We start from the raw sequence: 17,435 nt of genomic DNA on the forward strand, positions 1-17,435 counted from the left end.
CAGTAACAGAGCCTTTCACTGAGTCAACTCTCAGGCTATATATATAAATATGACACTTGAGGTATGCATTTGACGGGCAGCGGACTCCTGCTGCACTTTGAATAGTGCTGAGGGGCCAGAACGTTCACCTGACAACCTCTCAACACCCAAACACTGGGGTCACCAAGGTGACGTATAACCAGTTAACTTATAACTCATAACTTGTTAATATAACTAATATCATTCAAGGAATGAAGCGTAGAGTCTTGTTGACCAGAGGTGAACCATAGGGCTGGATCGAGGACCAAGACTTTTCACACCTTCAGTAGTTTGAGGTGACATTTTCCACATGTCTTAAGGAAACACAAGGACACAGCTAATTAAGTTGTTGTTGTCATTGGGGCAATTCATTTATCAGATTAATTCACCTGTCTGGTCCTCTGACACAGCTGCCACTTATTACCTGTGGACCATCAATACATACAACAGTGAGGAGTATTGATATATGGAGCATCCCATAAAAAGTCATCACACTGCAGGTGCATGATACTTGAGACAGCTCAGTATATGATTGATGAGCATGGCTTTAGATGTCGCCAGTCTGGTCGCTCCCAGTCCCCTCGCTCCCCTTGCCCTGCTCTCTCCTCTCCTCTCCTCTCCTCTCTCATCCCCCCTTCACACTCCGCGGTGAGTGGTTATGCAGGGGCTGTGACGTCGCCGAGCCTCTCTCTCACTCCCTTCCTGCTGCATCACAACAGCCGCTACTAGCTCCAGTAGCACCCTGGCTATTTGCAGTGACCGGGGGACAGGATAATCATAGCTAATTATCATAAAACAATAACTACAACCATTACGCCAGCTGACACCGCCATAGCAGGAGTATTCTACGGACACCACTGACATAGCGAGAACCCCCTCCGAAGCGGTTGGAGATGGCAAGGCAAGACCAGGTTCTGCTGTTGGAGCCACAGCACGAAATGAAATTCCGAGGTAAGATTGAGGGGAGGGCCCAAACTCTGGAGGGAGGGGGGGAGCCATCTCTGCCATGGGTGGGGGTACATGGGGTAGTGACAGGGCCATGTTACGGTAATGAGGAGGGGACGGAGTGTCGTTATATGCCCTTTATTTAGGAGAGAATAACGGGTCAACGAATAGAAAGCTTTGGGAGGTCTGCTACTAGCAGGAGAGTAGCTAGCTAGCCATTCCCTGCTTGTAATAGATGACAGCTAGCTGGATCATTAGCTTGCGCTAGCTAGCCAGCTTCCGTTACCCTACCCGTCCCCAACCAGGCCCGACCAGACCAGAGACATTCCTGCAGCTGTCGATTACCCTGCAGCTGGCTGCCTAATAAGATGTCACTGCCAACCCGCTATCTCAACATTATATTTAATGTGCATTGGGCAAAACTCAATAATGCGTTTCAGTTACGCTACAATCTAGCAATATAGCTATGTATGTCTGTCTGCACCATCATTAGCCAGGTAGCTTGCTAGGCTAGCCAGCTGTCATTCCTGCTAAATGATTTGACAGCTCTCGAGCGATGGAGCCTATCCTGGCACGTGACCGGACTGGACACTGTGTAACACTGTAGCCGTGGGACATTTGTTTTGTTCAATTTGTAACATGACCAGAAGCATAATGTTCTACTGAACAATATCTTTTGGAAGCATTATTGATCACAACATTCTAACTAGCCCAATAGGTCATTCACTGCATCAGTACAGTGTAAACAGAACCTAATGTAGTGGGATGGTTTGAGTGGACCTAATGGCTATTCATATTGATATCAGGTATTGATTAGTCTGAATTACAGCAAATACCAGTAACCTCTGGCTCATTTGGCAAATATGATCAATTCTAATAGAGAAACACGCGTATACTTTCCCAAGGAAATCCTAAACCAAACAGGCCTTTTTCACGTGATTGAGCAGTGTGTGTTATTACAACAAACCCCATTATTACTATGTAATTACATGTTACAATGTTGTTATGAGAGTAATGACAGTGTTGCTGCTCAGGCATACGAGCGGTTTGATTCTATCGATAACCAAGAGGTCTGTACTGTTCAATTGGAGCCCAGTAGGTTTGTAAGGCTGTATTCATCCATCTAGTATCCATTGCATTGCAACACTTGAATGATTCATTAAAGTCTTTGACAGGGAATCAGATCACCTGGCGTGCGTGGTGGGCTAGAGTGTCCCACAGTAAGCTAGGCCTGTGGCATGCTAGTCGAGTGCAGCAGAGGTGATTTTGTGTCACACTCTCGTGATGAGGTAGCCCTGCCATGGGAGACCCAGGCTCGAACCCCGCCTGTCAAACCAGTAAGTTTCCAGCTGTAAGCTACAGTAGGCTTTTGTTGACAGCCAGACTACTAACCCCCTGTGGCTCTCTGGTCTGTGGGGCCCTAATATATGCTACTGCAGAGCTCAGAGAACCCCCTTAATTCTCCCTTCCAGATCCTTTGTTAATTAGTCTGAAACCACACACCAAAGGCGCCCATGTCACTCCCCCTCTGTCAAAACACACCTTTGGGGATGACAGCATCAAATATGTGCCCTACAGGAGAGTTTTCTGAGGTTTTTCACTTGGCCAGTTGGACACTCTCCCAGAAACACTTTCAGGAAGTTGTAGATCAGGTGTACGGTAGTTAGTGGCATGAGTCGTTACTCTGTGAAACCCTCAGATGTGGGGCCAGGCGGGGATGTGTGTCTGTGTGTGTGTGTGTGTGTGTGTGTGTGTGTGTGTGTGTGTGTGTGTGTGTGTTCCCTCTCTATCTTGGCTCTGTGTGAGGGGAAGTGTCAGTTGCTCTGGACGTTTGTGGTGTGAAACCTTATCTAGAACCTAATGTATGTCCTAATTCACCAAACAGCTCACTTCCACATCTCTATTCACAATGCACCTTTCTCTCCCCCGGAGTCACGGCCTGCCCTCTCTCTACAGCTAATAGACAAGCTGTATTACGGTAGCCTATATAGACAGAGTCTATGACTACTTATTCTGGTAGCCTATATAGACAGAGTCTATGACTACTTATTCTGGTAGCCTATATGGACACAGTCTATGACTACTTATTCTGGTAGCCTATATGGACAGAGTCTATGACTACTTATTCTGGTAGCCTATATGGACAGAGTCTATGACTACTTATTCTGGTAGCCTATATGGACAGAGTCTATGACTACTTATTCTGGTAGCCTATATGTAGTATAGTTTGATAGTAGTAGGGCCTAAGATTATTTCGGTAGCCTAGCCTATATGCAGTCTCTCAGGTGGCTGTTCTCCCCCCTGAGGTCTTGTTCGCCCTTGTTCAAACTGAACTCTCTTAGTCCCGTGGAATGTCTAAGTCTAGTTTTTAAATCCAGTTGAGCAGTTAAAACCCCCTGTAGCACTACAGTAACAACATGTTGCTCCATGGGAAGTGTACGGAGGGCTGTAAAGCAAAGGGTCCGCACTCGGGAAAGAGCTACGAGAGGGTGCCGACGCTTCTTGGTTGTTTAATAATTCGGTGGCAGCAACAACAAGACAAAGATGGCGGCCAGGCCATCGTCTGTGTCGTTTCCGTCTCTCCACATGGCTGCAGCTTCACAGCTGATCACGTGACCGATCTAACTTGATTACCAACAGGTTAATTTGCCTGCAGACAACTGCTCCCAAGCCTTTCAGCATCCTATCAAACTGGTTTCACACACAGGTATGCTGTAGGCCTGTCGCTGTATTGTGTCACTTTGCTTTAACCTCGCCCTCGTGATTCGCAGTTTTGAAACAAAGGGGATTCCTGTTGAGCAATTCCACACCAGACCAGCATTGTCCTGCAGGTCCTGCAGTTTCGGAGTAAATGTTCCAGTGAAATCAGGCTGTTGAAATCACGACTGCTTCAGTTCACTGTGTTGGCGTTGCTCCTCAGTCAGTGAGCGCTAGGCGTGCATGTGTGAACTGGCTTGGTTGGGTGTGAACTTGGAAGTGTTTGTGTTTGTACAGAGATCAGACAGACAGATAGCCTAGCCCGGGGCAGGCTAGGCCTTGGGAAAGAAGGGCCCCCTTGATATATAACTTAAGATATTCATATCTTAAGTTACCTGGATAAATAAAGCATACATAAATAATAGCATACATACACAGCCAAGGTTAGGCCCAGGTAAGAAAGTTAGCTGGTATGCAGCCATGGCCTTAGGCTGCGAGTGTTACTTCCTCCCCCCTGCACAGAGAGAGTGATTTGACAGTTTTTGGACTAAGTAAAGAAGATAGCTGGTAGACACTGAAGTAGTCACTTGGGGCTACCAGTATTACTTCCTTCCCCGCTACACACACACACACACACACACACACACATGTGCAGACACACACACACACACACACACACACACACACACAAACACTGCTACCTCAGATGTCTCTGTTCTCCTCAAGGACGGCCATTACCATTACCTTGGCTATTTCTAGACGATTAGACATTATTAGAAACAAATTGGACACAGTTGGAGCTCCCTGTGATTCAAGACATTCATTCCCGGCAGTTAGGAGCAAATGGAATAAAGCTGTTCAAATAAAGGCTATTCTACTGAATAGCTTTGATATGCTATAGGGCTGCACCTGGCTGGGTAACTATGTCCTTGTCAACCCTCCCCCTGCAGTCATTACCTTAGCCTTCACAGATGGTTGTCAGAAAGAAGGTTACCAGAAAGAAATTAATGAATCAATCAGTCAACCAGAGATGTGGTCCACCTGAAACATGCTGCTGTCAGACCCAGAGATGTGGTCGACCTGAAACATGCTGCCCTCAGATCAGCTACCCTGACCCCAGAAGACCCAGAGATGTGGTCGACCTGGAACATGCTGCTCTCAGACCCAGAGATGTGGCCGACCTGAAACATGCTGCTCTCAGACCCAGAGATGTGGTCGACCTGAAACATGCTGCTGTCAGACCCAGAGATGTGGTCCACCTGAAACATGCTGCTCTCAGACCCAGAGATGTGGTCCACCTGAAACATGCTGCTCTCAGACCCAGAGATGTGGTCCACCTGAAACATGCTGCCCTCAGACCCAGAGATGTGGTCCACCTGGAACATGCTGCTCTCAGACCCAGAGATGTGGTCCACCTGAAACATGCTGCTCTCAGACCCAGAGATGTGGCCGACCTGAAACATGCTGCTGTCAGACCCAGAGATGTGGTCCACCTGAAACATGCTGCTGTCAGACCCAGAGATGTGGTCCACCTGAAACATGCTGCTGTCAGACCCAGAGATGTGGTCCACCTGAAACATGCTGCCCTCAGATCAGCTACCCCTGACTGTGACTTAGCTAGTATAATATGCTAGTCATCTATGTAGCTAGGTCAGAGGTGTCTAGTATTCTAGTGTGGCCCAGAGGTGTGAACGAACATACTCTAGTATGGCCTAATTATATCAGCTGCTCTACTTATTAACATGGAGGAGAAGAAGCCTGTGACGTAAACATTCTGTCCTCTCACCGCTCTGCCTTTCTCTCTCTCTCTCTCTCTCTCTCTCTCACCCCCCCCCCCCCCTCGGAGGTTAGTAGTAGAGCTAATGTTAATGACTGAGGTAGTGTCACTATGTTGTATTCTCATGTTGGTATCCAGCCTGTTCACAGCAGGATGCTGCTGGATTTTCATGTTGGTATCTAGCCTGTGTGTCAGAAGGACGCTGTTTTGTTCTCATGTTGGTATCCATTTTGCTATTTTGTAAATTTCTTGTCAATATTTGCTATTGTTTTTTTTGTCCCATGCACCAACCTCACCAAGTCAATTTCCTGTATGTGCAAATATACTTGGCCAAATAAAATAATTCTGATTCTGATTCAGCCTGTTCACAGCAGGATGCTGCTGGATTCTTATATTGGTATCCAGCCTGCTGTATTCTCATGTTGGTATCCAGCCTGCTGTATTTTCATGTTGGTATCCAGCCTCTGTGTCAGCAGGATGCTGCTGTATCCTCATGTTGGTATCTAGCCTTCGGTCAGCATGATGCCGCTGTTTCATCATGTTATGTATCCATTCACTGCAATCTAAGTCGCTTTGGATAAAAGCGTCAGCTAAATGGTATATATTATATTATATATTTTGTTGGAATCCTGCCTTTGGTCAGCAGGATGCTGTTGTATTCTTCATGTTGGTATCCAGCCTGCGTGTCAGTGGAACAGGGAGGTGGTTCAGTGATGAGTAACCTCGCCTCAGACCAGAAGATTCGCATTCGCTCCTCAAGCTCATGCCTTAGGCTTCAGCTCACTGGGCTAACACGGGAGACCCGGGTTTGAACCCAGTCGGGCACATCAGCAGCATGCTGTATGCCTGAAACAGACTCTGATATGTGAAGAGGATTATAACTGCTGCAGACAGCTACAGCCATTTCAGTTTACAGTACGGTACTGTTCCACCTCCACTCTGCATGTGTGTGCAGCAGCAGTAGCCCCCACTGAAGACACAGGCCTACAGTATCTCTAGGCCGTAGGCTACAGTATCTCTAGGCCGTAGGCTACAGTACTCTAGGCAGGAGGCTACAGTACTCTAGGCAGGAGGCTACAGTACTCTAGGCAGGAGGCTACAGTACTCTAGGCAGGAGGCTACAGTACTCTAGGCAGGAGGCTACAGTACTCTAGGCAGGAGGCTACAGTACTCTAGGCAGGAGGCTACAGTACTCTAGGCAGGAGGCTACAGTACTCTAGGCAGGAGGCTACGGTACTCTAGGCCGGAGGCTACGGTACTCTAGGCAGGAGGCTACAGTACTCTAGGTATTCTGAGTATTTGGACATCTTGTCCCTCAGTTGCATTCTTTGGCCATGATGTAACACCACCACCGCGTACAGCATGATTTCACTTCAGTACTGCTATCAGTTCCGGTCGCACACACGCACACGTACACACACACTCACACAGGCATGCGCGCGCACGCGCACACACACACACACACACACACACACACACACCACCCTCTCTTCGTTCTGTGAAGGCGATGCTGTACACAACGGTTCTCTGCTGTTATGCCTTTCGATGTGCTGATGTTGTTGAATTACCACTACTGTACAATCAATCAATCAATCAGTCAATCAATAAATCGATACATTTATCAACCCCCCCCCCCCAGGTCCGTTCTCAGACGTGGTGACCACCACCCTAAAGCTGGCCAACCCCACCGACAGGAACGTGTGTTTCAAGGTGAAGACGACGGCACCACGGCGCTACTGCGTCCGGCCAAACAGTGGCGTCATCGACGCAGGGACCTCCATCAGCGTATCAGGTACGTTCCTCTCTCTCCTCCCTTATTCTCAACCCTCTCCTCTCCTCTGCTCTCCTCTCCCCTCCTCTGCCCTCTCTCTCTCTCCCTCTACTCTACTCCTCTCCTCTCCCCCTCTCCTCTCCTCTCCTCTCCTCTCCCCCTCTCCTCTGCTCTCCTCTCCCCTCCTTTCCTCTCCTGTCCCTTCCTCTCCTCTTCTCTTCTCTTCTCTTCTCTCACCCTCTTTACCCCGCTCCTTTCCTCTCCTGCCCTCCCCCCATCCCCTCCTCCTCCTCTCCCATCCCCCATCTCCTCTTCTCCTCTCCTCCCCTCCCCTCCCCCATCTCACCTCCCTCCCTCACCTCCCCTCCCCCCCTCCCCGGCCTTTGAAACAGACAGGTCTAGTGTAGTGTTTCTGGCTCTACCACGGCTGCTATTTGCTGCCACCTCCTCGACTCCTCTTTCACCCGCCAGGCTCTGGTGTCACTGTGTGCTGCACTACCGGGCAGTCACCAGGGGCAGCATGCCACCAGCAGGGGGCGACAAACAGGCACAGTCCAGTCAGTCTTGGGTTAGTGTAGTCAAGGCATTTACACGGACAAGTATCCAGTACGTAGCGTAGTTAGTAATGTGTGCTGGTAGCCTAGTACCCTTTTCAGACTGAAAATACAGCTTCAGTTGCGCGTCTGTAACTGTATTGATCATTCTAAGCGTTCCCTTTAAGACGGAGCTGAAAGGCGTGTCTGAAGCGCTACATTAACGCAATTTCCCCTCTGTCTGAATGGGTTATTAGTAGTGAACAAGCAAACATAGTTTAAATAGAAGATGTGTATCGCGGGTGAGCAGGTAAACCGAGAAACGGGCTTATTAAGGGACGCCACCATCGGAGGAACAAGGACCGAAGGTTTAAAAGAGTACGTCCCTTGGAGCCCTGGCCTGTAATTGTAAACAGAGCAGCACAAACGCAAATGTGGAAATTCACTTGTGTGAGACAGAAAGGCAACACTTTGCTACAGGATCCCGCCAAATCCCTCCTGTGTCATTTTCAGGCTTAGCTGAAGATACACACGCCGCTTTTGAAGCTTAACCTCGCCGAAATATTAGACGCTAGGAGTGCACCACAGAAGTGCTGCGCCTGATTGGTGTTATGCCGCGCTCAATGGAAAAGTATGTAGCGAGAATGTCTAGAACTCACAGACGGAGCCCTGTGTCAACAAATATTGGTCTCGTTCTGGGACCTAGACAACGTTCTTTATTGTCTCAAGGAGGTCTTTTAAGCCTTCAAGACATTTAGACTTTCAAAGGAATCATGAGGAATTAGATTCCATTCTAGTGTCTTCCATTCTAGTGTATTCCATTCTATTCTATGTTATTAGTTGTGATAGAGCTCTGTCCCCTCTTGCCATTTTGAAGGATAAAGGATTTTGGGAAAAGACTTTGTCAGCTCTCTCCTTGCATGGCATCAAAGGTCCTGGGCCCTCTCACTCTCCTACCTGGTCTGGTCCTAGTGAATGGCCCCACCTGCTCCGGTACCTTTTTTTGAACCTTTATTTTCCCATTGAGACCAAGGCCTCTTTTATAAGGGAGCTCTGCATACACATAATTTACAATCATATATCATACAAAATTACAACATTATAAAACACAATCTGGAAAAACAACTGCATTTTTCAACAAAGAGGTCCTCCATCAAAATAATAAATTTCCTGAGAGGAACCAGAACAACCAACTGTAATGTACTCTGTAGATTGTTCCAGCAGTGAGGTGCACCAAAACTAAAAGTGGATTTACCCGATTCTCTGGAGACCCTGGGAAGTTTGGTAACTTATGTTCTTATGTTTCAGTAACGAGGTGACAGGTTCTACAGTAGTGAACGGCCCCGCCAGCCCCAGCAGGTCTGCTTAAAAGAGACTGAGACTGAAGTGGGATAATTAATGCTGGAGTTAGCATATGTCTTCTGGGAGTTAATTAATTAGCGTGAGGAAAGGAAAGGAACCGTCCTCTCTTCTGACTTCCTCTTTCGTCCTCTAATGGTTGTATTTCATCAGGAGCCAGACAGACAGACAGACAGACAGACAGACAGACAGACAGGGATCTAGAACAGCAGCACAACACTTTTCAGCACAACACCACTATGACCGCACACACACACACACACACACACACACACACACACACACACACACACACAGTGTAACTGACTATTAACCTACCTCTATGAATGTTATGAATGAACTCCCAGAGAGAATGTATTCATAGCAAATCACGCTATTAGAGGAAGCTCTGTCAGAACCAATGTATGTCTGTAGTTCAAAGCACCTTTTCTTTCTTCATTTGACCAATTTGGGGACTTTATATGTTATTCTCTGTTCCTCTAAAGGAACAACCCCCACTCCCCCTGGTCCCCCCACCCCACCGACCCCCGGTTACACCCCCCCCCCACCCTCACCCCCGGTTTCCCAGCCCCGTCCCTCAGGACTGAAGCTGGATGGCCCTGCTGATTGGTCCTGACGGCAACAGGACGTTCTCAATCTGTCTCCGCCGGCTGGTTCTGCTTTGCCTTATTGACCTCTGCTGATTGCCGTAGTTCTGAGGGCGCTGCGGACCTCTGTGAGGTTTCTGCTCGGCGGGGGAACTGGCATGTGCCACGTACGAGAGCCGTCCCCCCGGTAGCCACATCAGAGAACGCCAGAGCTGGCTTTGAAATGAAGAGCTCGTTTGTTTTTAATGAAAGTTAGCCGCAGCTCCCTGAAAATTACGCACACACACGCATGCACGCACGCACACACACACACGCACACACACACACACACACACACACCCACACAGTCTGCATTGATGTTTAATGTGCCTTTGAATTCGAATGTACTGCTTTTATAAAAGTAGTGAGTGGTAGAAACAGAACACCCATCAATAGCCATTCACAACTCTGGCAGACCAGCTTAAACGCTGACAGAGGAAAGCGATCATTGTAAATCATTGTTACAGCTTTGAAATACCTTTAGGTGATTGGAATGACATCAAATAACACAGCACAGTGTGCTGTGGGGGCGACGGTGGGTTAAAGAATACTCCAACCCCCACACACACCTGTTTCTGGTTAACGCGATATGTAATGTTACGATGAAAAACAAAAGCTTGGGAGCAGCCATATTTGTGCACTGCAGGGTGAACTCATCGTTGCTTCTTTGACATATGTGGGTATTTAATACACATTAAAGCCTTTATGATCCTGGTAGTTAAACTGGAATGCAGGGTTAGAGTTGCTGGTGAAGAGATCTGTGTGATTGTCATAATTCTTGTGTCGTGTTGTTTACATCCCTGTGTGTTGTTGTTTACATCCCGTTGTGTGTTGTTTACATCCCGTTGTGTGTTGTTTACATCCCTGTGTGTTGTGTTGTTTACATCCCTGTGTGTTGTTGTTTACATCCCGTTGTGTTGTTTACATCCCTGTGTGTTGTGTTGTTTACATCCCTGTGTGTTGTTGTTGTTTACATCCTTGTGTGTTGTTGTTTACATCCCTGTATGTTGTTGTTGTTTACATCCTTGTATGTTGTTGTTGTTTACATCCTTGTGTGTTGTTGTTTACATCCTGTGTGTTGTTGTTGTTTACATCCCTGTATGTTGTTGTTGTTTACATCCTGTGTGTTGTTGTTGTTTACATCCTTGTATGTTGTGTTGTTGTTGTTTACATCCCTGTGTGTTGTTGTTGTTTACATCCTGTGTGTTGTTGTTGTTTACATCCTTGTATGTTGTGTTGCAGTGATGCTGCAGCCGTTCGACTACGACCCCAACGAGAAGAGCAAACACAAGTTCATGGTCCAGTCCATGCTGGCCCCCCCAGAGATGACCGACATGGAGGGAGTGGTGAGTGTGTCCCCTCGCTGTGCTCACACACACACACACACACACACTCACACACACACACACACACACACACACACACACACACACACACACATACACACATACACACACACACACACACAGTACATATGCATGCACACAGGCACACACACACACACACACACACACACACACAAACACATATCCACGCACACACGCACACACCCACACCCACCCACACACCCCCTCCCCCACACATACACACGCACCCTGGGGAGAGGAGAAGGAAGAGGAGGCTGCTGTTCTGTGCCCTACAGTCTAGATAAGGACCTGTGGCCTAGCAACCAAGACAAGAGAATACAGTGCAACACCAACACATGGTGTTGAGTCAGAACAGTGTGTGTGTGTGTGGTCTGTTTCTCACCCGTACCAGTGTTAGTGTGCATGCTCTAGTAAATCATCTCTGGTGTTGTTCTCTCTTTCTGCTCTGACAGGACTCTGGAGAATACGGTTAGACAATGTGATTGAGAAACAAACACACACACACACACACACACACACACACACACACACACACACACACACAGAGGAATGGCAAGAAACAAGACACAGCTGAGTGTGAAACATAGTAGTCCATTGTGTATCTGATTGTGACATCGAGGTGAGAGAAACATTTGAGTGGAGACGATGTGGAAGGAAAACAAATGTTCCTGGTGGTCCAGAGAGTGTCCAGAGAGGGCCCTGGTGGTCAGCCTGCCTCTGTCCAGAGAGGGCCCTGGTGGTCAGCCTGCCTCTGCCCAGAGAGGGCCCTGGTGGTCAGCCTGCCTCTGCCCAGAGAGGGCCCTGGTGGTCAGCCTGCCTCTGCCCAGAGAGGGCCCTGGTGGTCAGCCTGCCTCTGCCCAGAGAGGGCCCTGGTGGTCAGCCTGCCTCTGCCCAGAGAGGGCCCTGGTGGTCAGCCTCGAGGCCAGTCTCCCCTGCTGGAGCTGACAGGTCCTGGCTGTGGTTTTTCTCTCTCCTCCGTGTTCCGTGTTGTCCTAAGGCTCAGCTGTGGAGGGTTATCTCTCCCTTCACCAACCCCTCTAACCCCCCCCCCCCCCCCCTCCCTCCCTCTCTCTCTCTCTCTCTCCCTCTCTCCCTCTCTCTCTCTCTCTCTCTACAGTGGAAGGAGGCTAAGCCAGAGGAGCTGATGGACTCTAAGCTGAGGTGTGTCTTTGAGCTGCCGGCAGAGAACGAAAAAACGGTGGGTCCATGGTCGCACTCTCTCTTCCCTAACCATCTCCCCCTCTGCCCCAGCCCAGGCCCAGTCCTATACCCCAGCCCCAGCCCCGCCCCAGCCCCATCTCCATCTCCATCTCCATCTCCATCTCCATCTCCATCTCCATCTCCATCTCCATCTCCATCTCCATCCCCAGCCCCAGCCCCAGCCCCAAGTCCTATACTTGTATTAACATTAATATTGACATTGTCCCCCCTCCCACACACACTACAGCATGACATGGATGGCAGCAAGATGATGTCATCGTCGGGCCTGCTGAAGTCGGAGTCGTCCACACTGTCGATGAAGTCGATGAGCTCGGCCCTGGACGACGGGGAGGTGAAGAGGATCATGGAGGAGTGCAAGAGACTGCAGATGGAGGCACAGAGACTACGGGAGGAAAACAAACAGATCAGGGTGAGAGAGGAGAGGAGGAGGAGGGGAGGGAGGGAGGAGGAGTGGAAGGGAGGGAGGGAGGAGGAGTGGAGAGGAGAGGAGAGGAGAGGAGGGGAGGGAGGGAGGAGGAGTGGGGAGGAGGAGGAGAGGGAGGGGAGGAGGAGTGGAGTGGAGTGGAGAGGAGAGGAGGGGAGGGAGGAAGAGAGGAGGGCTCGCTAAGCTAGTGGTAGCTTAGCTGAAACCTGGGACTGTTTCCTTTCAAGATGTTAAACAGATCAAGGCAGCTCCAACTGTATCAAACAAAAGCCGGGCTTACATATCTAATGGAGCGTTAAAGGGGAGGGGGGTCGCGATGAGTCACAAATACACCACCGCCACCTCCCCTTTAAGTGGTGCCAGAGAAGGAATGGCTGTTGGCTGCTGCTGAGGTGAAGATTAAACTAACAGACCCCCCCCCCCCCACCCACACAGACGCACGCACGCACACACACACACACACACACACACACACACACACACACACACACACACCCCTGAACCCTCCTTGGCTAGGAACTGAAGTGTGTTAAGGTCTGGCGCCTGCTGAGGCCCCTGAGGGGGCGTGGTTTGGGACCTAGACGTAGACAGAGACATCCCTCTGGTGGATCCATGTGTCCGTCTCTGACTGAGGGATAAGGCTGGTGGACAAACGGACACAAACTTTCTGTCTCTCTCTCTCTCTCTCCTCCCTCTCTCTTTCTCACTCCATCCCTCCTCTCTCTCCCTCCCTCCCTCCTTCTCCCCCTCAATATGAATGTCTCTCCCTCCCTCCCTCCCTCCCTCCACTCTCGCTCCCTTCCTCCCTGCCTTTCTCTCACTCTCTCTACCTCCCTCCCTCCTTCTCTCTTTCTCTCTCCCTCTGCCTTCCCCCTCTCAGGAAGACGATGGCCTCCGGATGAGGAAGAGCAACGTGATGTCATCCCAGCACTCGTCCTCGGTTGGCATGGTGAAGGAGGAGGGGCTTAGCATCCGCACGGTGGCCCTCATCGTGCTGTTCTTCGTGGTGGGCGTGGTCATCGGGAAGCTGGTGCTGTAGGGGGCGGAGTCAGAGACGCGGCAGCGAGGCGAGGGTCGAAAGCATGCTGTGATCTGATAGGCTGGGGATGAAACTAACACAGATCTGGAACTCTCCATCAGAAACGCCATATCAACCGGCTAGTTTTTGGAATCATTCATTTATGTCAAATTAAAAAAGAAAAAAAAAGAAAAGGAAATTGAAAAAAAAAAAAAAAAAAAGAGAGAAAAAACTAAGAAAATAAATGTCATCATGTTATGAACAAAAGAAAAAAAAATTGAACAACTGTTACAGGTCTTGCCTCTACATAATCGTTACAACATAATCATTCTGGCCCCGCCTCCCTAACGTGCACACGCACAGATGAGCCGTGTAGGAGGGGGAAACGTTGGATCTCTGATTAGCTGATAGTAACTTGTAACTGAAGGGTTGATATTCTCCCAGGGGGGGGTTGTGAGTGAGTCGGTGTGCGTTGTGTGAATGTTGTTTTAACGTCTTGTGGTTTGTGTCTCTAAGTGACCGAGGCCAGAGGCTGTGTGCATACGTAACCCCGCCCCGCCCCCCCCCCCCCCCCCCCCTGTTACCATGCCAGCTGTGCCAGTGCTCACACAGGGCTATTCTATCGTCAAATCAAACTGACTCCTCCAATCAGAGGCTTTGTATAGACCGGCTCCTCTGTGATTGGAGAACATCCTTGATCGATCGATTCCCCTCCTCGATCGACTCTTTATTTGTTTATGAAATGAGATCCCCCCCCACCCCATCCCTCTGATCACCAACCCAACATCCCCCCCCCCCCCCAACTGGTTGGCAGTACAGGACAGGTGCTTGATTGCATGCTTCCACATCGATTCGTGGATTTTGAACTGTTTTATTGTTTTATTTAATTCAATTGCTTTTATCATTGTTAACTCTTTTCAGATGTAGGTTTGCACAACTCAATCTTCAGATTGTTTTTTTGATTGTTTTTTTGTTGCATTTTTATGATTTTAACGTTTTTGTTTTTAGGATTGAGGCATTAAGAATAACTTATCTTCCGGAGCTGTGGGTGGGTGGGGCTACCGTAGGTCGTTGTCTGGACAACCTGGGTGGGTGTGGCTAGAATAGGTCGTTGTTGTCTGATTGGTTCCTGGACGTTCTAAAGCCTTTAGCCTTGTGACCTGTATGGGCAAGTTATTCTATGGCAGAGAGAGAGAGAGAGGGAGAAAGAGAGAGAGCAAGAGAGAGAAAACAGCAGGAGGAGACGCATGTAGAACAGTAGTTGGTGGATTCATGAAGTTCACCCCCCGGCTACAGTCAGGTGCACTACTGCTGTCTGGTGTGAGTTCTGTGTCGTCCCATGTCAGGACTAGAGGTGGCTAAATGCTTCTCTGTCTGTCCTCTTCTACAAGCCATACATGTGTTGTGTGTCAGGCACATCTTTGAGATGTCAAGTCAGTCGGTCATCATTTGAGTGTTTTTTCTGCTGTCCGTTCCCGTTCCTGCTTCTTCCACGTATGTAAAACTATAACTGTTACGCCATCTGTACCATGGTCCTCTCTCACTCCCCCGTGTTCATTGTCAGTAGGCCTGGGTGGAAGTTGTTGTTTCAACGTTAGAGCCATCACAACTGTGCGCCATTGACTCCATGTTCATTCGGATGCCCTATATTATATGTTGTCCCCTGGTGTCTACCATACCGCGTCACCATGTTCAGTTGACATTTCTCTTGTCTCTTCTTATTCATGTAAGAAAAAGCATCTGGAAGCTCTTATCCTGAAGGGACCACATTGCGACGACATCCATGCGCTGTCATTTACTGATCTGCTTCCTTCTTTTCCTTCATGGGTCAAAAATGTCAAACACTTCAATTAGTTTCATCTCAGCGTAGGTATGGAGTTGAAGAGAGAGAGAGAGAGAGAGAGAGAGAGAGAAGCCTACTGTGTATAAATATATATATATATACATGTGAGTAGAGTTGAGGAAGAGAGGAGTGTATTCTACTGTATCTTTATCTGTGATTTGCGGAGAGAGGGAGCGTATACTACTGTATCGACATGTGATTGGAGGACAGAGGGTGTGTATACTACTGTATCGACATGTGATTGGAGGACAGAGGGTGTGTATACTACTGTATCGACATGTGATTGGAGGATGACTTGTTGCTACGAGGGAGGGCAGAGCAGGCGTGAGCTAGAGTCCCCGCCCCCCTGGGTGTGTGTAACACTAAACTGACCTATCCTGGAGTCTCTCACCATCACCGTGGTGATGAACGCAGTCAGGCAACTGTTTTGTATGTAAATAAATAAATAAATAAGTCTATCTGATAAGATTAATATTCCTAGTCTGGTAGTCTCTGGTGTATAAAACCAACCTTGTTGGACTATGTAGCATCTTAATGAATAAAGCCCCTACCGAAGTGTGTGTGTCTGCGTGTGAAGTTATTTTCCTCTTGTTCCTGTGTTTAATGAGACCACACATCTGCATGCATGCACACACACGCTAACACGCACACACACACACACACTAACACGCACACACACACACACACACACACACACACACACCATTTTCTACTGTGGCTGACCACACACAGGTTGGATCTATTACATTTGATGCATGTCTGAAGTCAGGGAACAAACAACTGGATGACGGCAACTGTTCTCTTCCTGGCAAAGACAAAGTGAAGACAGAGAGAAAATATGCAGCACCAGCAATTAGCATTCGCCTCCCCTCCAGTAGCATTATGTTCTACAGATAAATATATCCATGGCTGCATTAACTTCACTTCTCTCTAAAGTTGATTTCTCATAGCCGTTATTGGCTGTGCTTCTTGCCGTGCTGTAAATGTGTCAAAACACATTTCCCTTGGAATATTAATTGCTGTGCGTCTTGGCGTTTAATGTCCGGTCGTGTTAAATGAACTGTTGTTGGTTCACCTGATGTTATTGTTTCTTTAACACCCTGGGAAGTTTCTGTCCACACCTACGGTTCAGGTAGTTAAGGCCCCCGCTACCGGACCCCGCTCCCTGGACCCCCTAGAGCGCCTCCTGGCCTCGGTAGCATCCCGGGTGTTTGAGTTGGCGAGAGTCGCAAACAGCTGGAGACTCGGTGCGGGACACGACCCAAAACTCATTTGCATTTTTTACATTCAGCTGGGAGTCATGTCACGTCCAAGATAAATGACCTAGGAATGTTCTAGAACTGGAATGATGAGAATCACAGTTTGTTTCACTCACCTTAGAGCAGGTCACCTCAGAAATACCTGGACATTCACTCACCGCAGAGCAGGTCAGAGATACCTGAACTTACACTCATCTTAGAACAGGTCAGAGATACCTGAACTTACACTCATCTTAGAGCAGGTCAGAGATACCTGAACTTACACTCATCTTCGAGCAGGTCAGAGATACCTGAACTTACACTCATCTTCGAGCAGGTCAGAGATACCTGCACATTCACTCTCCTCAGAGAAGGTCATGTCAGAAATACCTAGACATTCTCATGTGTATTGATGCATGCCAGTGTTCCATAGACAATATTAGTATAAGATACTTACAGAGGGAGGAATTTACACCAACAGAGTGATTTACTCCAGCTCCAGTGATTTACTTCACAGACTGGGACCTTATTGTAGTGCCAGGGGAGGCTGGTGGAGGCAGAAATTGCGTGTTTGATACTATGTCTCATTCCATTCCAT

At 48.5% G+C, this 17,435-nt stretch overlaps 1 protein-coding gene across 1 annotated transcript; it reads left to right on the forward strand.

Annotated features, from left to right (window-relative positions):
• The first annotated feature begins 735 nt into the window (after positions 1-735).
• Positions 736-16,156, forward strand: vapb (VAMP (vesicle-associated membrane protein)-associated protein B and C). The gene is made up of 6 exons (XM_083668716.1): positions 736-969; positions 7,077-7,229; positions 10,969-11,072; positions 12,211-12,291; positions 12,541-12,723; positions 13,619-16,156. The coding sequence occupies exons 1-6, from the start codon at positions 912-914 to the stop codon at positions 13,775-13,777; spliced, it is 738 nt and encodes a 245-aa protein (XP_083524842.1). The 5' UTR covers positions 736-911; the 3' UTR covers positions 13,778-16,156.
• Positions 16,157-17,435: the final 1,279 nt, after the last annotated feature.

Source organism: Argentina silus (genome assembly GCF_951799395.1).
Source record: "Argentina silus genome assembly, chromosome: 4".
Classification (NCBI taxonomy): Eukaryota; Metazoa; Chordata; class Actinopteri; order Argentiniformes; family Argentinidae; genus Argentina; species Argentina silus.

Coding starts and splice junctions, on each gene's coding strand:
- vapb (XM_083668716.1), top strand. CDS start 912: ATGGCAAGGCAAGACCAGGTTCTGCTGTTGGAGCCACAGCACGAAATG. Junction 7,230..10,968: donor GACCTCCATCAGCGTATCAG/GTACGTTCCTCT, acceptor GTTGTGTTGCAG/TGATGCTGCAGCCGTTCGAC. Junction 11,073..12,210: donor TGACCGACATGGAGGGAGTG/GTGAGTGTGTCC, acceptor CTCTCTCTACAG/TGGAAGGAGGCTAAGCCAGA.